At 41.7% G+C, this 27,356-nt stretch overlaps 2 protein-coding genes across 12 annotated transcripts; one reads left to right on the top strand and one right to left on the bottom strand.

The window, feature by feature from the left end:
- On the top strand, positions 406–5,079 carry LOC110434661. Of its 9 annotated transcripts, none has more exons than XM_021459232.1 (4): positions 406–589; positions 1,617–1,661; positions 2,715–2,871; positions 3,572–4,153. In XM_021459232.1, the coding sequence occupies exons 1-4, from the start codon at positions 527–529 to the stop codon at positions 3,616–3,618; spliced, it is 312 nt and encodes a 103-aa protein (XP_021314907.1). In that variant the 5' UTR covers positions 406–526; the 3' UTR covers positions 3,619–4,153. The 9 variants fall into 9 exon arrangements, 5 of the variants coding, with proteins under 5 accessions (XP_021314907.1, XP_021314904.1, XP_021314905.1 ...); XM_021459229.1 differs by lacking the exon at positions 3,572–4,153 and adding an exon at positions 4,549–4,873 and having other exon boundaries at positions 428–589; XM_021459230.1 differs by lacking the exon at positions 3,572–4,153 and adding an exon at positions 4,549–4,873 and having other exon boundaries at positions 428–1,486.
- LOC8077751 (protein DETOXIFICATION 16) lies at positions 4,947–10,948 on the bottom strand. 3 transcript variants are annotated; one of them, XM_021459226.1, is made up of 7 exons: positions 10,449–10,948; positions 9,797–10,341; positions 9,514–9,657; positions 9,105–9,355; positions 5,547–5,665; positions 5,354–5,440; positions 4,947–5,272 (listed from the first exon to the last, which is right to left on the bottom strand). In XM_021459226.1, the coding sequence occupies exons 1-7, from the start codon at positions 10,686–10,688 to the stop codon at positions 5,111–5,113; spliced, it is 1,548 nt and encodes a 515-aa protein (XP_021314901.1). In that variant the 5' UTR covers positions 10,689–10,948; the 3' UTR covers positions 4,947–5,110. The 3 variants fall into 3 exon arrangements, with proteins under 3 accessions (XP_021314901.1, XP_021314903.1, XP_021314902.1); XM_021459228.1 differs by having other exon boundaries at positions 9,797–10,346; positions 10,449–10,945; XM_021459227.1 differs by having other exon boundaries at positions 9,117–9,355; positions 10,449–10,945.

Here is a 27,356-nt window from a genome sequence, read left to right as displayed (position 1 = left end):
CTAGCATTGGGAGTGCCCTTACATCAACTTAGGAAATATATAGTGTATACTTGTCCGTCAATAAATAAAACCGACACAGTACACATTTACTCGCGTCCGTACACTCCATCTCTCTGCTGTCTTCGTCTCTCGGAACGAAAATTTTTTGGGTGTCACATCGGATGTGTCGGAAGGATGTCGGGAGAGGTTTTTAAAAACTAATAAAAAAGCAAATTACATAGCTCGTCAGAAACTGCAAGACAAATTTATTAAGCATAATTAATCTGTCATTAGCATATGTGGGTTACTGTAGCAGTTAAGGCTAATCATGGAGTAACTAGGCTTAAAAGATTCGTCTCGCGATTCTTAACTAAACTGTGTAATTAGTTTATTTTTTTATCTACATTTAATGTTCCATATATGTGTCTAAAGATTCGATGAGATGGATGAAAAAATTTTGGATGGAGGGCCTGAGTCTCTCACACTCTCTGTCGACCCTTCTCCTTCCCCGGCAAGCTTCCCCCTGCTCTGATGTGGATCTCCTCCGATGTCGGGCCTCCAGTGTCGCCGTCCTCTCCCTCACTCTCTGCCGACCCTTCTCCTTCCCCAGGCAAGCCCCCTGCTCCGATGTCGGGCCTCCACTACCGTCGTCCTCTCCCTCTCTCCGTTTCTCGGTCGCGGCTCCTCATTCACCCCTGGCAGTGGCCCTCCGCCGCAACTCGAGTCTGTCGTGACGCCACTACAGCCTGCTACTGCCTCTCCCTCTCGTCTGACTCGGACATGGCCCCTCCCTCTCCTCTGCATCCAGGCCATGGCCCCTCCGCTGCATCTTGAGCTTGCACTCAGCTGCGTCACATCATCTGTCAGCACGGATCAAGGTCGCCCTTGCCGTGTCCCCTCCGCTTCTGCAGCTCAAGCTCGTGACGAGGAGCTCCATTTGTGCAGGGGCACATCCATCGCTGCTCCATCAATGCAGGGGCACAGATCTTGAGTTTTCTACTTTTTCGTTCTTAGCTACGATCTGATTTTCCCGGAATTTGGTTTGATCCCAAGCGATGATCTTTTGGGGATGAGTTCGTGCTAGATCGAGTTTAGTCTGTGCCAAGTTTGGAAACATTTTGTTTTGTTTTTGTGGAGATCAAAGCGATTTTCTCTCTTGCGTCGGTCTCTGTTCTTTGTGTTCTTCGCAGGTTCTGGGACGAGCGCTCAGGTCTCGCTCACAGGTTGCATCTTCGGTCACACCGACTCCGTGCACGAGCAGGCCTAAGTCGCCCCTCTCTTCTCTGTAGCTGTGCGCATCCCCTCAGCTGGCGGTTCCTCTATCCAGTTCTTGATTCGTCGGTCTCTTTTCGCTGTGTGCAAGCAGTTAGGTTCCTGTCCGAGCTGTCTCTGTAGTTGCGTACCAGCGCTAAGCATTTCAGCATCGTGTGGGAGTTGGGAAGGGTGCTGTGATGACATGAATGAGCAGCACAGTGCAGTAGTAGTCAATCCCTTCCTTCTTTCTCTGGTGCGTGTTCATCGATTTACTTGTTGTGTTGTTTTGGTCCTGTGCAACTAAGAGCAGCTAGCGCCCCTTCCTGTGCCATGACCAATGTTGTCTTTGAGCTCTAATTTTGATTGGTCTTGCACTTGTCCAGATGCTTCCATTCAGTGCGCTGGGAGCAGCACTCACATCACCGAGGGTATGAACAGCAGTTCGCGTTAGTTGGATTTTTGGGAGCATCAGGTTTTTGCTAATTACATTTTCAATCGGCAACCTAGCTGGTCTTTCTGTTGCCGCAGGGTGCAGGTTTGCAATGTGTTCGATTTAGAGCAGCAAGTGGACATGGATTCAGTTCTTGTGCAATATAAGCAACCTGTAAACTCAGCAGTTTGTGCAGTTTTAGTTCTTCTCTAAATGAACGAATTTTCAGGGAATTTTTCAGTCTATTTTTCACAGCTTTGATTTTCTATTTTGCGCGTAGCCTATTTTTGTCTTTTTGATAGATTGGAATGGACGTCATAGCCACATGCCATCTATTGATTTGAGACTCTGGGTGCAGAGAAGTTGAATCATTTCTTTTTTTCATGATATATTTCAGTTTTCATAATTCTCATCAATGTTTCAATATAAAACTGCTCTAAACTACTATATTTGTCTTCTATGGTACATATAGCAGACTTAAAGCGATATAGCGTGTTTAGCCCCTCCTTATATTTTCCTGGATTTGTCACTGGTGATACTTGATAATAGATAGAGCTCTTTTTGTATCATATCTCCAGTTATTTGGCACTTTGTGTCATACAGCATGAGGATTTGCAGATGATCCTAATCTGAGTTTACTGATCCTTGTTCTTTCATCATGCTTTATTGCTTTGGGAAAAGAAAACCTAACGAAGGCATTTAGACTAAAATTTAGAATTCATAATATAAATTTAATAAGAAGAGCTCTTCCACCGTATCAATCTGATCGTGGGCAGATACATTGGGCTAAAGTAACTTCTTAATCTTTACTGACCAGTTTAATAATAAAGGCTGGCCTTGTAACTTGTAAGTTCTCCTGAGATAGTTCTGCCTTCTGTTTCCTAGGCGTACATTCTGATTTGTTCTGGTAGATTTTACTTTATTATGTAAAAGAGATAATCTCTATTTTTGTTGGAAGCACAATTGTTATACCTTTCAACTAAAAAATCATAATTAGACTAAAATTTAGATGGCATGTGTTTTCATAAACAACTTTTATTGTCATTTGCAGGCTATTTTTGGTTTAGCAACAGATAATAACCTTTATGTCAATGATGGTTATGCCACCTCAATATTTAAAACTGGGATTGGAAAGTCTATCTTAGCAACTGAGAACTCAAGGGAAAGGGCACAATTTATCTTAGAGGCTAAAGAGGCTGTAAAACAAGGTAAATTCGTGTTCTAGATTAAGATTTCTTACACTTAGGTTCCACAATTGGTAAGGTAGCTTTTCTATTGCAATGCTAAATACTGATGTCTCATGTGCACAGCAGTAATTAGTGATGTTGGATCTAGTTTTGGTAAAAATCCAACGTTCCATTCTGGAAAACAACAGTTTACACTTGACAACGATAGTTCAAGACCTAGGATCAGTCTAGTTGAATCAATAAAACTACTTTAGTAGATCTGTTGCTGTTGTTCCCATGTGCTTAGGATGTTTCCCCTTTTCTAGTTCCCCTGTTCAGTTCTGAATCTGAGTGGAGAAGCTAGCACAACTGTATTGTCAGCTGGATAGGATTTGGTTCTTTACTTTAGATTTTAGATTAAAAATGCTTGTAACTATTTATCTTAACTTGCACTGGCTGTCGGCCTTATTGCACTGCAGCAAAAAGAGGATATAACCCATCAGACAATTTCATTGACAGTCATTCTCAATAGTCTTTGTATTATTGATGTTTCTAATTATTCAATTCAGTACCTTTTGTATTTGTGGCACAACATGAAAATAGGAATTGCAATACCCTGTGATTTGCTTCTTTGTAATTCGCTATTCCTGTTACTTGATTCTAAAAGCATAGTCATGTGATGTGTCTGACTGTCTTGAGTAGTTGAGTCTGATTTTATTGTTATTATGTTAACTTAATGAAGCACAACACACAGGAATCGCACGCACGCAGGATAATTCATTAACCTGAATGATGGATGACGTACCGTTGTCAGAGCCGCGGCGCTTACCGAGGTAGCGATGCTGACGGCGTCGAGTAGCGATGATGGCACCGTCAAGGTCAGGGAAAGAACGATGTGCTGCTGCCTTGAGGTCTAGGACGCAGAAGGCTGCCGGCGTCAGGGCGATGCTGCCGGAGTCGATGACCGGGAAAGGATTGATGGGGAGGCACGATCGCCGCCTGTTCGCCGAGTGGTTGATTGGCCCGGCTGTGCTCGATGCCCTAGCCCGCGGTGAGGAACTCGATCGATGCCCTAGCTCGCGCGGTGTCGATCTGCAGAGACATCGGGCTTCTACGGGAGAGGGTCACACGTTCGGGACAGGGGAGGGTCACACGATCGGGACATGATTCCTATAATCACGTAGTTTCTTTATTAGTTGTGATTATAGTTTCTTTATTAGTTGTGTGGTACTCAATCCATCCCAAATTGTAAGTCGTTTGACTTTTTTAATATCAAGTTTGACCACTCGTCTTATTCAAAGTTTTGTACAAAATATCACTTTTTTTTTGTTGTGTATTGGTTTATTAATAAAAATTCTTCAAGAATGACTTAAAATTTGACTATATTTGCACAAATTTTTTAAATAAGACGAGTGGTCAAACTTGAGGTAAAAAAAGTCAAACGACTTACAATTTGGGATGGAGGGAGTATAAAATTAATAATCCTTCATGTGGGTCTGTTAGAAGTGGCATTTTGGGGGAGACTTATCTGGGACCACCCACAAATAGTGGCATTTTTAGGGACAGTCGCGGGGAGAGGCGCGCGCGGGTCGCACGGGCGGGTGGACGGACGGAACGAAAAAATAATGTCGCACCATGAAATAGTCTTACTTTTAGTCTTTTTAGTTGTAGGAGATATCTGCAAATTGATGTTTACGCTTGTCTACATTTGACATACAGGCCGAGTCATGGATGCACTCGGTGTTGAGAAACTTAAAGGACTTGAACCAGGATGCCATTTCGAAAGGTGGCCAAACTGCGGGGGGTTGTTCCCCACTGGAAACGCGTGCTGGTGCTGTTGGGGGTACCGTGGTGGTTGTGGAGATACGGAGGCGGAATGCAAGGGAATATGCCATCCTTGAAAATGCATCAACTTTTGTGTCACTAGGACAATGAGGAATAATTCAAGATGACGAAAATCTATTTGTGTCAGTTTCAGTTCAATACCTCAAATATCAATTGTGTAATGCTTGGTGATAACATTAGAATTCATGATTCTTCCCAAGTTTGAAATTTGTGCCTTGTGTGTTCTTCAGGTTCTTGGGGGGGGGGGGGGGGGGGGGGGGGGGACGCAAGACTGCACAAAAAATGCTGAACCTATTGGGGGAAAAAAGAAACCCATGACCCCCTAGGTTTGCTCTGCTTTCAAATGAAGACAAAGCAGTGAGTACATTCCACTTGATGCTACATATTACCACTTACCAGCCTACAACTAATCTCTAGAAAACCAGAATTATTGCCATCAACCTTTGTTCAAACCATTTGTCCGCTCAATTGCTCCATTAGCATCATCCTGCTTATTCCCAACAAAATTACATCCATTTCCCTGCTCGCTACAACCTGATGTTATCGTGTCGTCGACAGGCAGAGGACAACTGAAAACTCTGTCATTTGCTTTCAATACCTAGAAACACAACAGGCAACGTTGAGACATATGAAAAAAAGAACCTCAATTAAATGCACTCAAGCTCTAAGACCAGCTTACTTCTTTGTTCCAGTTGGTGTACAAGGTGATGCAAAGGAGCAAGACCATCTGCACTGCTACTCCGATCAAGATCCCAAACCAAAGACCCTGTTCAATTCAAACAGGAACTTTCTTTTAGAAATAATTTTAACTATGAAACTAGCATGAAATAAAATTACTTATTCCAAAGGAGAATCACGAGAAAGCATAATACCATTCCACCAAGATGGCAAACAAAGGCAAAGATGGCCGCCACAGGGATGCCGACAATATAGAATGCAGCAAGGTTGATAAAGGCACCAATCTTTTGTCGGCCACAACCCCTAACAACACCTGCACATCAAGTATGAAGGATATGTAAATTTCAAAGGCGACGACTCCTAAAAACTCCTAACATGTTGTGTTTACTTGTGCAGAGTGCAATTTACTAACAGAAAAAAATGTAGATTACTCATGAAAGCTATTTGTATTGCCCATCAATATAGGAAAATAGCAAGAGCCTCTCCTAAAACTTTGAATATCTAAGGACTTGTTTAGCAGAGCTTTTATAGAGTATCTTATAGGACAAATCTAGGAAAAATTCTGCAAAGCAATTTGCTAAATTTGTGAAGTGGTTATCGGAAATGATCTAGAAGGACTTGTTTAACAGAGCTTTTAGAGTATCTTATATGACGAATCCTGGAAAAACTCTGCTAACCAATATGCTAATATTGTGAAGTGGTTATCGGAAATGTTCAAGAAGGTCCAAAGCTGAAAAAATAGCTTCTCCTAATTTGCTTCCTGGACAAAATCACTTCCTGCACTGTGTTTATCCTACAGATCACCTTTTGCCTTAAAATCACTTCCCATAGATGAATTTGTTGTATTGAAGAATGTGCAATAGCATTGTTTCATAAAAGATTGTTGTTCGTTTCCATTTGGCTGATAAACCATGGCAGAAAGTATTGTTGAATGGCTGGCAGAGCTCAAACGAATAAGATTTAGTCAAAATATATAAACTTATTTAAAAGAATAAGTTATAAAATTTATTATCGTAGAGTACTAATATAGTGAAAGTGGACTATAAGTTTCACTAGCAAGTGGTTTCCTAAGGAAACAATTTTTCACGCCAGATGAATGTATGTATGTTTATTTGGCCTACATGGTAGTACATGTGTGCAACTTAGTTTCTATAATATATACTTATACTAGTATTTATGTAGATTTAAGAATTGTTTGAGTTACTCCCTCCATCCTGTAATATAGTGCATTCATAGTTTTCCAAACGGGCTGCCCGGCACGGCACGGGCATGGACACGGTGAGGCACGGCACGGCGAGACACGATGGCCCATCGTGCCGTGCCTGATAGTGCCGTCGTGCCAAGGTTGCAGCCCAGACACGGCCCCTATCATGTCTCAACCGTGCCGTGCCGTACCACCGGGCACGGCAGCACGTCAGTGCCCGTGCCGGCCCGGGCACCATGCCAGGGAGGTCTTCGTCGCTCATGTCGTTGTCGTCATCCCCAGGGAGGTTACGGATCCTTTCCATCTCATCAGCCATGGCAGTGGCACTAGCCTCCACCGTATCCTCAGAGACAGAGGGAGGCCAGGCCGGCATCCTCACTGACCCTAGCCTCAAACGGCTGCCAAAACCCAAGAGAAGAAGAAGATGTCAGATGAGAGAAAAAGAAGTCATATCAGAAGCAAAGAAGAAGAAGTTATGGTAAGGATTGCTTACCTCGCAGTCGGCGGCGATGGAGAAGGAGCCGCCTTCGCCCTCGACCCTGCTAGGCTGCTGGTCGCCCTTCGCCATGGCTAATGGAGACTCGGAGAGGCAGAGAGGCGAGCCGCTCTCGCTCGCAGAGTCGCAGTCGCAGTGACAGCCGATGGGGGTGGGCAGGCTAGGGAGGGGAGAATGAATTAGGGTTCGCAGCGCCGCGGCTTATATAATCGCCGTCTCCAACGCTCCAATCCAACGGCTGACATCATCCGAGGAGGGGGATCCAACGACTGGCATCATCCGAGGAGGGGGATCCAACGGCTGGCAATGCTCATGTCGTGCCTGAGGCGGGCCAGGCTAATTTGCCGTGTCGTGCCCCGTGCTGGCCCATGGGCCGAAATGTCAGCCCAGGCACGGGCACGGGGCGGACCGTGCCAGGCACGGGCACGGAGGTTACCGGGCCAGGCCGTGCTTGGGCCGTGCTTTCTCGGGTCGTGCCTGTATCGGCCCATCGGGCCTGGCCCATTTGGAAAACTATAAGTGCATTCTAGCATTTAAAATTTTATCCTCAAATATAATGCATTCTAGAGGACAAAAACTAACTTTACATTAAATAGTTTCCATTTATCAACCAATCGGCATTAATAAATATTGATGATAACATCTAATTAGGAAATAAAATAAGGTAATATGCGTATTCTAAAGTTCTTAAAATACACTATATTGCACGACAGTAGGAGTACTATTTACAACAACAGTTGTGGTTAATATAGATATAAATCAAAGTGGTTATTTTGTATTATCCATAATGGCAGATGGGGTAAGCTGGACGCGAACATAATTTTGATAAAATTTAGGATTTTATTTTAAAATTGAAATTATCTTTTATAATGGTAGATGTGGGTATATAATTTTGGAGGTTATTTTAAATTATCTTTTTATAAGCAGATGTGTGTAACTTAGATGTAAATTTAAATATTTTTTCATAATATTAAAAGTGGTTAATTTTCTAAAAAAAATGAAATATATCCAATGGCTGTATGTCTTTTATTAATAGGCAACTGCTCGGGTACTCCTTCTATTAAAATTATACGTATCTCAAAGCAGATAATTAACTAAATATTTTTTCTTAATTATATTCCTGCATGAGCCCGGCCCTTCCATGCCCAAAAAGTGCCCCTTTTGTATCCTCTAGATCTGCTTTTGTTCCGAGTCTGCATTCGTCTTCCTCTAGCCTACAGATCCCGGGCACTCTTCCATTTCCTTCGTCTCCCTCCTCGATTGGTCACTCACAGCAGCACCTCCATCATCCTCCGGTTGCTTCTATTTAGCGCTAATCCATTTTTGCCTCAGCGGTTGCCGTTCGATTACTCGAGACTCGAGAGGAGGTCCACAGGCGTCACCGACGAGGCACACCATCTAACGGCAAAAGCCTGCGAGAACAGTGCCTGTACGTCGCCTAGGCTTGTCACTTGTGCAGCACTCCACGGTGCCGAGCCGATGCTGATCGAGATGATGCCGCTCCTCTCATGGTCTTGCCAAGTCCCCCACATTCGTCCTCAATGACACCGATGCCGATACTCCGATGCTCCTCTTCGGCGCAAGCCGCGAGAGGATGGCAATGGCTACAGGTTCATCGCGTTTTATTGCAAGGATGGCAATGCCTATAGGTTCATCGCTATGATCAGCTACACGCAATCCTATGGCCGGTATGACAAGCCAGAGGCTACAGCGGCTTCCCAAGGGTACCGGTATGGTGGCTCTTCTTGCCGAACCTCAGGAAACGGACAAACAAGCACCGAATCAAAGGCACAGGCTGGGCTGGGTTCAGGGTGGACGGACCCATACGACAAAAATTAACAAAAATATTTAATGAAAAAAATCAGATTATTGGTTGCTTTAAGATCCGTGAAATTTTTTAAAAGAGAAGTGGAGCAGTTCTCTTGTTAATATAGAAATTTTTAGACTTTTATCTTTTTTGCAAGCATGTTTCACGAGAATTAATGTGGAAGGTTTATTTGGGACTCTAATTACTAACAGTAATATGGGTGGAGGGTGGTAATACCATCTTACTTGTGATCGTACCTGACAGGACGCACTGGAGGCAGTCCAATAATGTGCAGGCCGCGAGGATCGGCATCAGTCTGGCGGTGTACAAGACGACCTCCTTGTCGTTGGTGTAGGCGTAGCCGAGCAGAGTGCGCGCCAGCACCATGACGAGACCCTCCGATACGCCCAGCGAGAACGCCAAGAGCATCACCACCCGAGTCGCCAGCCGGGCCGCCGGTGGCCGTCCTGCACCAAGCTCGTTTGAGACGCGTATGCTGCGCAGAAATTTAGTTAAACATGGGGAGAAAGTGTTAATTTCTTATTACAGATCGTTATTAGTAATTAACTACATACTGAATAGTACTAGTATATATGTACTACTGTACAATATTTTCTTGCAATAGTATGTATATGTACCAATATAGTACTATACCTTGCTGCAGCACCAAGTCCCATTGGGAACATGAATGCGAAGACGTAAGTGTTGAAGCAGATAGACATGACGGCCGTCTCAAGCTTGGGGTTCGGGAGGAGGCCGGAAAGCAGAACTAGGAACTCGAAGGACCACCACTCCATACTGCAAATTGAGTGCAATCACATCATGATCGACCTCACATCATATTCGTTTGGCTGATAAGTCACAGTAGAAAATACTGTTCGCAGATTTATTATGAGAGAAAAACACTGCTAAGCTAAGCGAGGCAATCGACCCTCACCAGACCATGGCAGCCGAAGGCATGGCGAGCTTCAAGAACCCGAGGATGCCATGGAACGCCTGGCGGGAGAACCCCAGCCAGGTGGCCTTGCAGGACGGCGAGAGCCTGATGTACAGCGCGAGGGCGGAGAGGTTGACAAGGTTAGAGACGGCGTTGGCCAGCGCGGCGCCGTCGGCACCCAGTCCGAGCCTGCGGACGAGCAGCCAGCAGACGGCGACGTGCACGGCGACGGTGGCGCCGGAGCTGAGCATGACGGGCACCACCACGTTCTGCGGCTGCAGGAACCGGACGTGGCACTGCAGCTGCCCGAACAGGAACAGCGCCGGGACCATGCACCGGATGTAGCTGCCGGCGCCCGCCGCGATCTCGCGGTCCTGCCGGAACCACACCAGGATGTCGCCCGTGTACGCCCACACCAGCGACACCGGCACGCTCACCGCCGCGAGGACCAGCATCGCACGCTGCTTGTAGATGCCTAGCAGGTGGTGCTGCCCCGCGCCGAACGCCTGCCCGCACAGCGTGTCCAGGCTGCTCGCCATGCCTGTCTGGTCTGCCCAACAACCGTGCAACGGTGGTCACCGCCATGGCCATGCCATGCCACGCCGTGCAAGCTAAAAGCAGAGATGGATGCATGCATGCATGCCTACCATACCAGCAAGCTGAAGCCGGTGACGCTGGCGAAGGAGGTGGCGAGGGAGGCGCCGGCGAGAGGGAGCTCGCCGAGGCGGCCGACGAACATGATGGAGATGGTCTGGATCACCTTCTGCAGGAGGAACCCCGCGGCGAGCGGCGCGGCCAGGCGGAGCTGCTTCTTGGTCTCGATCCACACCGACGACGAGCTGATGCTCTCCTCGCCACCTCGCGCAACCGCCGCGTGATGCTGGTTCTCCATGGTCGATCGAGCTGGACCTCGCTCACTGGTTCAATTCAGTGTGCGTTGGGCCGGCGTTGGTGATCGAAATGGAGGTGGAGGACAAGAAGAAGAACAAGAACAAGAGTCGTCATCAATCAGGCTTCTCTTGGAATTGGAAGCTGCAAGTCAAAGCTGCCGCCAACGATAATAAAGATGTGATGATTGACTTGTGGACTACTTGCAACGAAATTTGGGTGACTTGTCACACAAACACTGATAGAGTAGGTGTCATTTTTGTCGCAATCGCAATGTCGCACACGCACCTAGTACCGGTATCACAAGTTGAGAACAGAACAAACATGAGAAGTCGTGACATCCTGACAAAAACCAAATCCCTCCCCTAGATGTCGATCGTCATTATATATATAAAAAAATATCAGCCGGCGGTAGCGGTACACAGCTGGGTGGATGAACCTCCAAACATCCCCAATGATAGTCAAAGAGCTAGTTTAAAAGGAATTGTATTGACTATGAGGATATCTTTAATGACATTTGCAAATAGCTAGCTAGATAAGATATAAAAATCATTCCCTAATATATAATTGTAAAAATTTCAATCCATCGTATCTTTATATATCCACTGGTCTAAAGATTAATTAAATAATGCTCATCTCGTTTGGATCTAGTTTTCTATTATGGGGGTATAAACTCCTATACCCTCATGAGTTGACATGGGTCGCACCATCAGAGGTGACTCGGCCCACAAGATGAAGACGTGCGGCGCACGACGCTGGTCGGCGTGCACCGCAAGGCTACAAGATATTGTACCAAATAAGATACTTTGCTTGTAACTCTATCCCTTCGGGATATATAAATAAGGAGGGACAGAGGTCCCCTAGATGATAGGTCAAACATAACTCAACTCAACACAATTCGATACACAGCAATACAATCAGACGCAGGACGTAGGTATTACGCCCACACGGCGGCCGAACCTGAATAAAAACCTTGTCTGTGTCTTGCGTCACCATCAAGTTCGTAGCTTGCGCACCGTCTACCGATAAACTACTACCGTGGGTATACCCCAAGGTAAACTGCCGATTAGCTTTCGTCGACAATGGCGCGCCAGGTAGGGGGTGTGCATACAGCTCTCTCGACGAACAAGATGGCCATCATCCTCGACTTCGCGGCCATGGCGGGCGACTTCACGTTCAGTCAGCTTCAACAGCTTCACCGCCACGACCACGGAGGAGGCGTAGATCCGATTTGCGCCAATCACTTCTTCATCGACGTCGGTCGCGACTCCAACCACGCTGGCTACGACTCCAGCAACGTTTTCGACCACACCGACAACGCGTCATCTGCTTCCCTGCTACAAAGGGAGGCAGATCGACAACACTGACCTGCTCGGGCCATCGACCAAATTGTTTGGCCTACTTGCTCTGACCACCGGTTGCAATAATAATCGCCGCGAAGAACAGCGCTATGACAACAGCGACCACCGTCATGACAAGTCGAGAAGCTCGAGGGCCGGACAATTTTGTCGTCACCGACTAGACTTTCTTCCAAAGATAAGTACACTTCTAATATTTTATTTATTTTTAGCATAATATTTTTTTTTATTATTCTTTAAAATAACTTTTTGGTTAGTCGACTAGTTTTTTCTCCTACACGAGTTTTCCACACGAATTTTCCAGAGCCGGCACTGTCTCCGACTCCTCCCTACACGTGCATGAGATCTGTTCTCTGCGTTCCGGGTGGTCGGCAGTAGCTCTCTGGCGAGGCTGGCAATCCTACGCGTGCCTAGGTTCCACACCTCATGCTGATTGTTGGCTAGACCAGAGCTGGTACGAGCTCTAAGATGAATTAACTACTTGTGCTAATTTTATAATAAAAAATCTAAAACTTATCTCAGTGCTGATTTTTTATCTAAAGTTTATTTATACATCATGTACTACATATTCTCTATATTTATTTTTCAGAAGTTTGGCTCGGTCAACAAGCTACGCTCGGGGACTCGTCGACTATTCCCTACGCTATGCTCGGGGACTGCTCCGACCACCGAGCACGTTTACGTTTCTAACCACACTCGGGGACTTGTCGACTAGTCTCTATGTTGTGTTCGAAGATTGTGCCGACCACTGAGCACGTTTATGTTCCCAACCACGCTCGGGGACTTGTCTACCAGTCTCTACGCCGTGCTCGGAGACTGTGCCGACCACCGAGCACGTTTACGTTCCCAACCATGCTCGGGGACTGGTCGATCAGTCTCTATGCCGTGCTCGGAGACTGTGCTGACAACCAATCGTGTTTGTAGACTCATGAATCACTCCCTGCGTTGTGCTCGGGACTTGCTTCGATCACTCTCCGACCACAGCTTAGGGACTGCTTTTCTCGATTACATTCCCAACCGTGCTCGAAGACTCATCAATCACTCCCTGCGCTGCGCTTGGGACTTGCTTCGATTACTCTCCAACCATAGCTTGGGAATTGGACGGGATAATTTTAATTTTCTAGACCTTGCTACAAGGCTCATACTTCGCCTTCCAACAAGCTCGGGGACTACATCGGTACGATGCATCTAGCGATGCATTTCAGTATCAGATTTTCTATGTGATTTTTCTCTTTAGACCCTGGCACCACGTGCCTACGTCACCTACTACCAGGCTCGGGGACTAAGTGGGCACACTTCACCTTGCGGTGAATATGCTTGCTTTTTGAAAGTCTATACTTTTCAGAAAAGTAAAGTGGGCACACTTCATCAGGAAAAAATATTTTTTGATTAAGAGCACCATGCATTCTTCGATGTCAATGTTGATCAACTGTCTTTTAAGTTGGTTAAAATACCGTTGCAACTGTTCAGACGACTTTCCTGCTTATCGAAGACGTCAAGCCTCACTTATCGAAGAAACTCAAGACGACGTGTTACACCACAATACATGGTGCTCGGGGACTAGCTGTGGGGGTATAAACCCCTATACCCTCATAGGTTGACATGGGCCGCACCATCAGAGGTGACTCGGCCCACAAGATGAAGACGTGCGGCGCACGACGCTGGTCGGCGTGCACCGCAAGGCTACAAGATATTGTACCAAATAGGATACTTTGCTTGTAACTCTGTCCCTTCAGGATATATAAGGAGGGGCAGGGGTCCCCTAGAGGATAGGTCAAACACAACTCAACTCAACATAATTCGATACACAGCAATACAATCAGACGCAGGACATAGGTATTACGCCCACACAGCGGCCGAAACTGGATAAAAACCTTGTATGTGTCTTGTGTCACCATCAAGTTCGTAGCTTGCGCACCGTCTACCGATAAACTACTACCGTAGGTATACCCCAAGGTAGACTGCCGACTAGCTTTCGTCGATATTTTCTGTTTATGACACGATGACTCCTGGTCCAATTGGGTTAGGGGAAAAAAGGAAAGTTATGGGTTGAATCTAACTGAGAAGCCTAACACGAGTTTAAACCAATTTTAGACCGAAACAAAGTGAATAGTTGGGCTCGACCAAAATCTAAAATGGGGCTCGACCAAAATCCAAAACAACCAGAAACTTTGCCTTTTTATTATTATAGAAGAAGAAAAGAATAAACTACATATTAGGACTTTGATTTTTCTTTTGCCTCCGATTGATATCTAAGTAAATAAAGAAAGCGGAGAAAAATAAAGAACGTAATTCTTATCCTTTTCTATTTGACTATTAAGAGTTATATTTAGAATACTTAGGATATGAGGAATCTATTTATATTAGGACTCCTACTCTATATTGGTTTAGACGCAAGTTATTCTAAGTCGTATGAGTATGGGTTATATATATATAAGTCCATATAAAAGAAACTCTCCATCGTTTGGTAATTAGAGGAAGACAGATAAAAAATGGATGGATAAAAATAAAGCCTGAAATTTTGCCTCTTTATTATTAGGTATAGATATAAATATATATAATTAGCTAATAGAGATATAGATATAGATTTGATAGCTTTTTTCTCCCGCTGCAACGCACGGGTATTTTCACTAGTAATAAAAAGTAGTACTTCCATTATCTATCAAGGAGAGAGATCAAATAGCTAGCGACTCCTAAATAGCTAGCGACTTAGGGCACTCCCAATGCAGAAACCATCATGGTTTCTATAGACATTAATTACAGTGCCACCTAAGCATTTTGCTGATGTGGCAATGTAGTTATTAAAGAGAGAGAGTAAAAATCATAGAAACTGGGTCTAAGTTAGAAACCATGTCTACACAAAATCCAAGACACATGAAGTGATATGATTGGCTAAGAATGAAGAGAGAATGAATGTGATTAAATATAAAAATATTCTATAGAAACTATCCATTGGGACCATAGTTTCTATATATAGTATCTATAAGAATTAATGAGTATAGAAACTATATGTAGTTTCTAGTATTGAGAGTGCCCTTATAAATAGCTAATCTAGCACGATCTTCTAGAAATACCTCTCTCACATAATTCTCCAATATAGTGTTTATTTATTCTTATTTGTCTCATCTAGTTAGCTATTTGTAAATTATCACCGATAGCCAATAGAATTTCTCCTAGACTAGCTATTTGAAAACCATTGAGATGCCCTAAGTAGATCCCAGCAGACCAGTTTATATCGTTAAAAACGTTGAATTTCTTTTTAGGAAAAGTCCATATTACTACCTGTAAGTTTGGTCTATGTCCAAACAACCCCCTAAACTAGCATTTGGTTCAATTTACTCCATCTAATTATTTAAGTTGGTTCAGCTAACACCTTAAAAAGATATTTCTTTTTCGTTTCTCAATTCACAAATTATATTTTAGTTTCAAATTTTGTGAGGTGATAGAGGACATTGTATTTTGTGTTAAAAAATGCATTATATTTTTTTCATCATTATGTTTTATATGATATTGTACCTCTACTGTTAATTTATTGTTAAATTTTCTAAGCTATCAAAGTTTTGGTAAAAGACTGAGATATATTTTTCTAACATAACTTATGATGTTCTCTATAATATCGCAAAAGTTGATATGATAACTCAACTAATACGTGGAAAAACAGAAATAACAAATCATGTTAAGGGGTAAACTAGATCAACTGAAATAGTTAGAGGAAGTAAATTGAATTAAATGTAAGTTTAAAAAGTAATGTGGACATATGCCAAACTTGAGGAGAATAATCTGAACTTTTTCCTTCTTTTTATCCAAATGCAAGGATGGTCACGACGACGTTCTCCTGCTGCACCAACCGTAGACGATGTCGTTCTCCTTCCCAATCAAGGACTATTATGCTTACCAGCAAGCTTGAAGAGCTGGCGAGAGGGAGCTCGCCAAATAAAGTGGCTCCCCTCACACCGTACCTCCCCCCTAGCTAGTGTCCATAGCCTCACGAGAAGGCCGCGTGCAACGGCCATCTAGAAAGGTTGACCTCAATGTGTTCAAACCAGCACATGTTTCCTATGGGCAGCCATGGAATCCATGGCATCGTGACAAAAACCAAATACTCCCTCCATTCGAAATTGTAAGTCATTCCAAGAATCTTGGAGAGTCAAAGCATTTTTACGTTTGACCAAAATTACAGAGAAAAATATTAAGATTTGTAACGTAAAGTGAGTATACTATGAAAATATAATTTAAAAAGAATCTAATGATACTTAGTTAGTACCATAATAATAATTATTTTTTAATATAAATTTGGTCAAACTTAAAAAAGTTTGACTCTCCAAAATTCTTGAAATGACTTACAATTTGAGATGGAGGGAGTACATTACTACTGTTTTGTACGTGTGTGTCGAGTGTGAACTGTGAAGGCACACGTGCAGGGGATATATATGTAAATATCAGCCTGCCTTATTGGCTTGGGAATTGTACAAAATATACCGGTTGGAGAAGTTGCATGTTTCGAACATTGTGTACAAATGTCTGTCTCGTTAATCGTTATTGGTAGGACATTATCGTCGCCTCAAGCACGTTCTATGTTCAATTTTATAACTCACATTCCTTATATCTCAAAGCTTGATTAGGAGCAGACTTTTTAAATTTTGATATGATGACATGATTATACAAGGTGCGATGATATTTGCAATTTCTGTTGGTATAAAACATTGTATACAAGTTGCCATGATTATGCGCTCTTATCTATCTCTTTTTCTTTTGTGAAAGCTTATGTTTGCATCTAAAATATTATAATTAGGATTTTTAAAATTTCTGAAGAGCTCTAAAAGTAACTTGATTAGGGTCAAAGGAAACCAGGATCCCATCCTGCTCGCTTCAGCTCCTATATTTTAGCTACACCGTAGTGAGGAGCCAGTCCAAGCTACTTTCACAGGCTTCATCGACTTCCTCTATTGCTAGTTCATTTTGCCTAGAGAGATAAAAAGAACTCCACGCTATAACGTCGCTATAGTGCAGAACAGTACGTGTTTGACGACTGTAGCATGAAGCTGACCGAAGCTGTATGAAAGATCCCCTATATAAACGAGTGTAACTTTGGGAGTATTCACAGGGTTCTAGATTCTCTTGCAGAAGCATTTCAGATTCAGATTTTTTTGAGAAACGTTTCTGTGATGAATCAACATCACTTCATGGAATTTGTTGACGCTGAATCGAGTCACACAGTAGTTAGAGCTAGCACGCTTAAGGTCGCACAAGACCTAGCACGTAGCAAGACATGGTAAAACAGCAAGACTAGCCAACAAGTCAATCAAACCAATTTGTCACCTATTGTTCACCTAATAACTCTGAACACCTTCGGAAAGGACCCGCCAAGGAGGGATACATATTGATGTTGCTCTAGAATCGGTAAGGCCATTTAGGACACCATCAAATCTCATCAAGCAACATGGCAAACAACAAAGGTTGAAAGAGTTTGTAGACGGTGTAGACGAGTAGTAGATGTGTTTTTTTATGATTATAAGTTGGATCGCTCAACCGGCCATAATCCTGTCAGATATATAAAGGGAGTGGTCTTATTCCAGTAGAAAACATCTCCAAGACGCAATCTTCAAGTTTCTCATGACCAAAAAAAAATTTAGAGACTATGTTGGACCCCAATCTAGTTTCATAACAGGGAAACCGCCCTAGCCGGTTTTCTTGTGACCAAGTAGACTTGCTAGACAAGGCACAAGAAAACCGCTTTTGTATATATTTGAAAACCTGGCAAAGCCGATTTGGGCATATCAAGCCCAAATCTTCCTTTTCTTCATTTTCATTCTAACTTCGATGTTCCAAATGTATCTCTTGCTGCTAGGAACTTAATGGTAGAGAGTCCACTACTCTTATTGGCACATTTCTATTGTCAATAGAACAATTTGGATAACTCACATTGGATTTTTAAAACTACGACTAGAATCAAGAAAACAACAGGCTTCGAATAACTGGTTTACATTTTTTATTTTTATTCTTGCATTCCTTGATATGTGCTTTATCATTTTATATGGTCTAGCTTATTAGGTTAGTTGCTATGGTTGGAACATAAGGTGCAAAACTCCTGAGTTAGCAAACACTTGTCAAGTTTTTAAGTTGCCTAATTTATTTCCTTCCTAGGCATCTCAATTCCTTCTAGATGGATGGACCACTATCAGAGCCCCTAAATGTTATCCTTTATATGTCAACTATAATCCATCATTTGATGTGGCACACCACATTAGTGTGCCTATCAGTGATGCACTTTCTTTTAATTAATTAATCTTGATTTGACTATTTAGTAATTGATTCAACGGCTTCGAAGGGTCCTTCCTCCTATTTTCCTCTTTAATTTTGGCCAACAAGATACCTTCGTTCACCCTTGCAAATGTAAATGGGTTTACTTAACTGAACTGTATGTGGAAATGTATTATTTACATTGGCAGTTTCTTTAAGTGAACTGCCAGTGTAAATGGTTTTCACTAGCGGTTTTTGAGTCAGGCCGGCCGTTTTCTTTGCACTAGCACGCAAAACTAAAAACGCTTGTAGAAATTAGACACTACCGTTGTCGTTGAGCTTTTCTGCACTGGTGTTGGATCCAGCTATAGATTTGTTGATGTGGGATCTGAAAATATATAAGACATTGACTGATACAGAGACTTGTGGATATGTTTTCTTGTAAGGCCTTGTTTAGTTCCGAAAATTTTTGGGAAATGGATACTGTAGCACTTTCGTTTGTATTTGACAAATATTGTCCAATCATGGACTAACTAGACTCAAAAGATTCGTCTCGTCAATTTCGACCAAACTGTGCAATTAGTTTTTATTTTCGTCTATATTTAATACTCTATGCATGCGTCTAAAGATTCGATGTGACGGGGAATGTGAAAAATTTTGCAAAATTTTCTGGCACGTAAACAAGGCCTAAGAGTATTGCTACCTCAATAACAGAGAGTCGCTTGTTTGCTTCTTCCTACATTTTTTTTAAAAAAAAGAAATAGTTTGACCAAGGAAGAGTTAAATAATGGCCAGCTTGTTCACGGACAAAGGTGAGCTCTGAATACTCGAGGACCGAAATATACTTATTATATACATATAGCACACCTTTTGGTGTGGCTTGTAGGCTTGTAGCGGCTTTGATCTGGCTCTGCATTCTAGAGCATTGCAGCACGCTATCCGTATACATGCAGCACTGGCTTCGCTCAAAGTTAGGCTTTGTTTACTTCCACTCAAAAATCTAAAAATTTTCAAAATTTTTCGTTACATCAAATCTTTAGACGTATGTATGGAGTATTAAATATAGGCGAAAATAAAAACTAATTACACAGTTTGGTCGAAATTGACAAGACGAATCTTTTGAGCCTAGTTAGTCCATGGTTGGACAATAATTACCACAAACAAATGAAAATGCTACAATGTCACGAAATATTTCGCATCAAGAACTAAACACGGCCTTAACTACAAAATGAAACAGCCAAAAAGAAGTTGCATATTTGAGGTTTCTCCCAGCTCTACTATAGTTCTGTTATAGTGCCGAGGTAGAGCCGAGAGGAATCCCTCCAAACATGGTATGTACCTGTTAAACACACACACACACACATACTTAGGCTGTTTAATTAAGATAAATGATGAGGGATTATCTTTGGTCTTTGCCAAAAAAAAATAGTGACAAAGGACCTCGTTAGTCAGGGGCGGATCATAGGAACAAAAAAGGGGAGGCTAAATAGTGAAGATTCAGAGTTTAAGATAGAGATTAATGAGTTAAGACTAATCAATATTAACTTAATGAACAAATCATGTTTATAGGGGGTTGCAGCCCACCCAGCCCCTCTTTGGATCCGCCCATGTCGTTAGTATTCCCTTCGTCTCCAAATAAATCGATGTTTAGAGGTGTCTTAGATCAACTTTTTTTAATTTTAAACAAAATTTGAAAATAAATATATTTTTAGGTACCAAATAAGCACACTATAAAAATATATTTCATATAATAGCTAACAATATTAATTTGATGTCATAAATATTTGTTTCCTTATAAATACGATCAAACTTAAAAATATTTAGCTTAAAACAACTCTAAATATTATTTGGGAACTACTCCGGTACTTCCTCTTTAAAAAATGGCACGAATCCAAAAGCGGCTAATTAAAGAAATGACTGTGTCCCGCCTGGGCCCTGCCCGTCCATGCCCAGCCCAAGGCCAGCCCTGATCCAAAGGAGAAGTAACGTGTGTGCAGGTCTCCGTCTTCATGCGCCGTTTCCCTCGAGTTAGACGTGTCTGCTCCCTCTCCCAGCCCTTACAGAAGAAGCCTAGGAGCTCCCTCCTCCGGTCCTTGCGGCAGCCATTCGCGAGCAGCGGCGGCCGGCGGACCAAGCCGAGTGCGGCACCTCCTTCCCCCTCCTCCTGCGATCACATTTCCTTGTGCCAGCAATGTCACGCAGTGCAGGGCATACCAGCCCGGGGAGGCAGCCGTCCGCGCCCCCATGCGGTACGGTCGTCCACGTCCACGCCCCCACGCACCACAGACCGCCCGCTCTCTTGTGTGTGCTAGGAGCCGCTACATCAACAATATGTTAGTTAAGAGGCTGCTCAGTTGGTAACCTACTCTTGTAAGGAGGAATTGATTCTATCCATGCGATTGTTCTTGAGATTCAGTGGGTATTTGTATGCGCGAGTGAAACGGAGGGTTGAACCTAAAGCAATTATCTTGTTTCACTTTTCTGAATTCAGTTTACTTGTTGAAACTGAATCTAGCTAATGGCAAATGCTGTGCGTTTGTGGAATGTAGCTCAAACAATACAGTCAGCAGGTCAAGATGAATAACGGTGTACAAAAGTTTGCAATTTGGCTGCACAAAAGTTTAGAACTTGTTTATAAGTAGTTGCTGTCCGGAAGGAAATAGTTTTAGAAGTCTATAATCTGTTTCGTACCAGAAATGTAGCAGAGACGTAGAGTCCATGAGAACCAGCGAAGGTTTTATTTCAAGCTATGCACTATTTTGACATACACATCCACAGTGCTTTGAAAAACAAAGGTGCGATGGAATTCATTACTCAGACTCAGATATTCAATAATTGGTTAAGACACCACCTCCAAATTTGTGGATCAGGATCATGATAAAGTGGAAAAAATATTTTTCAACCAGATTTCTGGCCATTCTATTGTAAGGCCTAGGCTGCTAACTAAACAAGTAACAACCCTATTCTCTAACCAAGCACAATGCCATCTGTACATATCTTCTGTCCTGCACGTGATTTCAGATTTCTGGCCATCATTGCAGATAGAAACAACTACCACTTGCATTGCATAATATCAGCAAGGAAGCTGTTGGTTCACTTGGTACTAAGATATACAGCAAATCAGAATCTGAATTCTGAAACCTCTGTTAAATAGAATCCTTCACTTGATCTGCAACTGCAGGCGTGCAACATGGATAAGCCCATGAGGAGCAGTAGCTATCAAGGGAGATCTCACCATACCGTGTTTACTTCTCGAATCTGCAATAAGCTAGCATGTCTTTAAGAAAGTGTCTAGCAGCTGCATACAAAGGCAACCATGTTAATGTTTGCGATGGTCATTGCAAAATACATGGATGCAAGGCATCCCCAACTGAGGTACCTACACCAGGACATCTTCAAATGTGCAATGCAAGATTCAGAAATTGCTGTAAGTAATCAATTTATGACAACTTGGTGGTCGACTCTTGAAAATCAAATACCATCTAGTCAGCTTCTACTGCGAACTGGCTCTCTCATTTGACCGTCATAACAGCTGAACAAGTCTGCCCCGCCAGGTTGCTGAGCAAGCAAAGACATGGGCTAATTAATCTAGCAGTATAACAGTTTATTGTGGTACAATATTATTGTTAAAATTGGAATACACTGATTGACTGATATATCAGAAAAGTCTCATATCATTAAGCTGCATATAAGGATGAAAACGGTCGGAAACGGTCGAAAAACTCCTAAATTATTTTCTACTTTTACATTTGAAATACGAAAACGAAAACGGTAAAGTCGGACACGAAAACGAACGCGAACTTACGAAATATCGAGAATTCCGAAAACGAACCAATTCGAGCGGATTTATGTCGAACACGGTCGATATACGAAAACTCAATACGAAATACCGATATGTATTACCAAGTGCATGACTAAGTATATACATGATCAAGTTTAAGTGCATATAATAATTAAAAAGTGCACGATCCTTGGTCTTAGTTATTTAATACAATAGCCCACACATAAATAAGAACAAACAATTAATAGCTAGCAGGAACGCAGCTAGCCACCAATAGAAAGAACGTAGATGCATGATGAGTCGTCTGTAATTAGGCTGTGTGACCGTTGCAGTTGACTAAATTCGGTTTAAACCAAATTTTGAATTCGAAATATTTCAAGTTAAAAGTAGAAAAGTAGAAAACGGTCGAAAAATGTCTAAACCGTTTTCTACTTTTACATTTGAAATACGAATCATCTAAAATACGAAAGCAAAAACGGTAAAGTCGGACAAGAAAATACGAATTCGATCGGATCAAATATAGAAAGCGGTTCGGTTTGGTTCGGGATATTTGCGTTCCGTTTTCATCCTTAGCTGCATACACTTAGTTATATCTTTCTATGAATATTCACTAAAGAATAGCCATACAGAGATCCTCAACAAATTGCATGATGTCCAAATGGGTACGAATAGGATGTCGTCTTTGCTTGCCAAGATGTAATGCAAAATCATGTACGGAGTATTGATCCTTTTTTAATTGAAATTCATAGGCATGCATAAGGTCTAACTTATGGTGCATTAAACCAGATACAAAATTGCAGCCTGTCTCTGACACAAACAATGAGATAGCACGAGCTGCCCTGCCTCAGTGGAGTCGATCACAACAAATCGGATCGAAGGGAAGGGATCACCGCGCCACCCTTGGCCTGCTCGGTGGTGACGCCGTAGTTGTCGCTGCCACCGACGAACCTAGCCCCGTCGATCGATCGAGGCACGGAACTCCTCACGGTCGGTGCCGCCGAACCTGGCGGCTCCCCGTTCACAGGGGCGCAGGCGGCTCGTCGGCGTGACGGGTGCGCGGACAGGCGCCTCCTAGCCGGTGGCGCGGGCGGGCGCCTTCCCCAGCTGGTGGCTCGACGGCTTGCAGGCTTCTCTTCCTCCACAGTGACAACGGTGGCGCCGAACCTCGACGCCGACTACTATCACAAGGAAATAGGCTCCGGGGAGGACAGGGAAGGAGGTTCCGCTGTTGGGGGATGGCCGCCGCAAGCGGCAAAGGGCAAGCGACCGTAGGAGAGAGCAGACGCGCCGCCCGCAAGGGAAACGGCGGCGGCGTCAACACGTCAATTTCCCTCTGCGGGCTGGTCTTGGACTGGACTTGGACGGGCTGGGCCCAGACGGGACCCAGTTGTAAAATAACATAAAAAATAATTTAATTAGCTGCATTAAGATTCGTGCATTTTTAAAAAGAGGAGTACCGGAGCAGTTCTCATATTATTTATTTGGAAATAGAGGGAATACTAGAAGGATGTCCCATGTGTTGTTCCGAGGACCACGAATGGTTTGGAATAAAAATTATACAGCGTATAATTATTTGCTTATGTTGCTTATTATTATGGACATGTTACATAAATAGATGGACTATGATAAATGAATATTAGTGGATGACATGGCTCATTAATTTATATCGCTAAAATATTAGATGATATGGCTAACTAGCGTGGATACTCTGCATAAAAAGGTTGTTACGCTAGTTGTATTTTCTTTTATATGACACATATTTATAAATTTAATAACGCTGAAAAAGTTTTATTCAGCGCTGCTTCGTCGATCGTGTCCACTTCTATCTCTAAGTTAAAAAAAAATGCGTACCTTCAGATCTTTCTTATGCTTATTTTGGGCTGATCCACTACTTCTTCCAAAAAGTCATTAGAAAAAGAAAAACATAGCTAGCCTAAATAAAAGTTGAGCTAAAAGTGTAAAACTTGAGAGAAGATTTGTAAGGTAAAGGGTCTTCCCCGCTTTGGAAATACAAAGTTCACATGCATGTTTTAATGTTTTCAATTTGGCACCACTCATGACCTAAGGCCAGTCTCAATACATAGGTTCATAATACAGTTACCAAGACTATAAACTAGGTAACCGAGCCACACTGATGAAATTCCTTTATTCAATGACCCTGCCAAGTCAGTAATTTTACTTATGTGGCACCATATTTAATGTGCATGACACTCTTATAAAACATGTATTGAGACTGACCTAATAACCAACGTGTGAACGCTGCAGCCTCAGAATCTGCAGCTTGTCGCCAAAAAAAAAGGCCCTTCACATACTCCCAAGTCCAAAGTCAGTCCACACCTCTATTTATAGATTTTTCTTATATGATATTTCTCTAAAATCAGTCATCACCTGCTAAAAGTACTGCATATCAAAAAGTATATATAGGTCGTTGATGACTTGGAACGCATATCCGATCCCTCACTCCGTCCAAAGCGTGGTGCTATATTGCTTCCGTAATCCGTACAATACTCGCCACCAAGTCACCAACCTTGTGAAAGCAATCGTCTCATTATCATGCGTTGACGGCTTGGCTGCGACAGCGTATTTGGCCCTATTTATTTGGGCTTTATATTGGCTTTTGGTTCTTAGAAATTAAAAGCCCAGACAAATACATGGCTTTTGGTTTCAGTTTTCACAAGCTTGGAAACTTACAAAAGCCACCGTAACACAGAAAGTCTATCTGAAAGCCCAAAAGAACAAGCCAAGGTGTCACCCATTATTTTACCGAATCATCATTTTTCATTAGACTTCTTTCTCCGGAAACTCTAATTGATGACTCGCCGTGCTTCTGCTTGAGTGCACGACCCATGCTCACAAGGTTTGGCCTGCCTTAGTGCCTGACGCCCATGGGCCCTGGGGTCCTGGCCCATCTAGCGCATGGGAGCGTAAGCTGTGAGATTGCAACTTGAGAGAGACACAAGTAGGCTGCTCCATACATTTTTGTTTTGCTTTTTTTCCTTTAAAAAATACATTAACTTTCTTATACTTTAGTCTAGAGCTCCTAGGTTCACCATTGTATTTTTTTATGATTAGATCTATAAAACGAGACTCATTAGACCATTATACCTATATTTTAATATATATATTTAATATAGTGGTAACTTATATTGTATATATAGTAGCTACTTACGTATTTTATATATTATGGTGATCAAAATAAGTAGCCTCTTGCTAAAAAAATAACTTACCGCGTACACAAAATTATACTTGACACAAGCACATAATTTTAAATGAATTTGGGGAAAAGTATTGTTGAGGCTCTGGATTGACAATTCTTTGTGTTTTCTTGCTGATCCAAGTATTATAATAAGTATTTATGTATTATTTGGAATGTTTTTTCTTTAGTTTTCATTTTATACTTTGTCAGTTTTAGTTTAGTTTTATAGTTGTCAATTTATGTTTCATTTACTTATTTTTCATTGTGTCTACTTCAGTTTCAGTTTTATGTTTCTTCTCTTTATTTTTCATTGAGTCCACTTTAGTTTTCAGTTTTGTGATTTCAGTTATATTTTCTGGTTATCAATTTCTGTTTTGGTATTTGGTAATTTCAATTTCAGTATTATATTTTAGTTTATTGTTTTTCATTGTGTTTACTTTAGTTTTTGGTTTCTACTCATAATTTGTAACTGCATTTGTCTCATATAACAAATAAATATTTTGATACTCACGTTCACCAAAGAAGCTCGCTGACTTCTTTTTTCACGTCTGTTCATATGTCATGACTCATGAGTATAGGCCCAACCGCCCAAATTCACTTTTGCGTTAAACAAAGAACAACATTGGGCTAAACAAATACTAGGCCAGCGAGTCCAAATAAGAGCATACACCTATGGCTGACCGAAACACATAAAGATCATAAAAAAAAAATAGAAAGCGTCAGATTAAAATCTGATGGCCCAAAATTCCAGTGTTTCCTGTATGTCTTCCACACTCAGTTGTCGTAAGACTTTGTTTAGTTTTCAAAAAGTTTGCAAAATGAACATGGTAGTACTTTCATTTGTATTTTTGATAAATATTGTTCAATCATAGACTAACTAGGCTTAAAAGATTTGTCTCGCAAATTACATATGTGTAATTAGTTATTTCTTTTATCTATATTTAATGCTCCATACATGTGCCGCAAGATTCGATGTGACGGGAAATCTAAAAAATTTTATAAAACTTTTTGGGAACTAAACAAGGCCTTAACCGAACAACAGGTAGACATCCCCTTGTGTTATTATGCACTAGTAAATATGGCCATGCGTTGCAACGTGAGAAAAACATCAAATGGATGTTAAAAGTCTATAATTTATTTTATTGATAACCATAACATATATAATATTGGATAGTTAATATTTACAATAATATATAGTTCGGAGATATATTTATTTAATAATAAAAATAGAAGTTAGTTAAACCTTATCTTAATCTAATATTACCTCTTAATATACCTTAGTATTATATTAAAACATGAGAAGTTTGTTGCTAGCTTTATTTTTTTATTTATATTAGGATTCCTATAAAATATGATATACCAGTTAAATGCATGTAGATTATAAATACATGGGCTTATGAAGTGTTCATATGACATAACAACACATCGTACAAAGGTAGTGGAAGCATCCTCAAACATAAATTTAGTTAAATTAGTAAATTAGTGAGATATGTAGGAATGGTGCTAAAAGTTTTACCATAAATCAAGCATCACATTATAGGCTACTATAAAATTTCCATAATAATTGGAGCAGATAACTACAATTTCAATTTTACACTAAAAAGCATAGGCAAGCATCTCCAGCAAAAAAAATATACTAAAATTTGTGATATTTTTATTTACTGCATGGATCTACATATGTGGAGCTGAACAAAATTTATTTTGTAATTTTTAGGTTTTTGTATGAGTTACTACGCATTTATAAATTTTCAACTGATCAAATTTACACTAAAAAGCATAGGCAAACATCTCCAGCAAAAAAAATGTATTAAAATTTTGATATTTTTTGTTTACTACATGGATCTACATATGTGGAGCTGAACAAAATTTGTTTTATAATTTTTAGATTTTTCTATGAATTATTACGCATTTATTAATTTTCAACCGATTTAAAGAATAAAAGAAAAAAAATTAATAGGATAAACATTTTATACCTAGACTCCTGTACTTTTTTTGTTTTTAATATATTTTGATGTGTATAGAATATTTTGTATTGGAAACCTTAGAAAATTTCTATTTTATTTTTGCACCACCGGTTCTGAACGGCTCGACGGAGGC

This window comes from Sorghum bicolor, chromosome 4 (genome assembly GCF_000003195.3).
Source record: "Sorghum bicolor cultivar BTx623 chromosome 4, Sorghum_bicolor_NCBIv3, whole genome shotgun sequence".
Classification (NCBI taxonomy): Eukaryota; Viridiplantae; Streptophyta; class Magnoliopsida; order Poales; family Poaceae; genus Sorghum; species Sorghum bicolor.
This window is presented reverse-complemented; position numbering and strand designations above follow the sequence as displayed.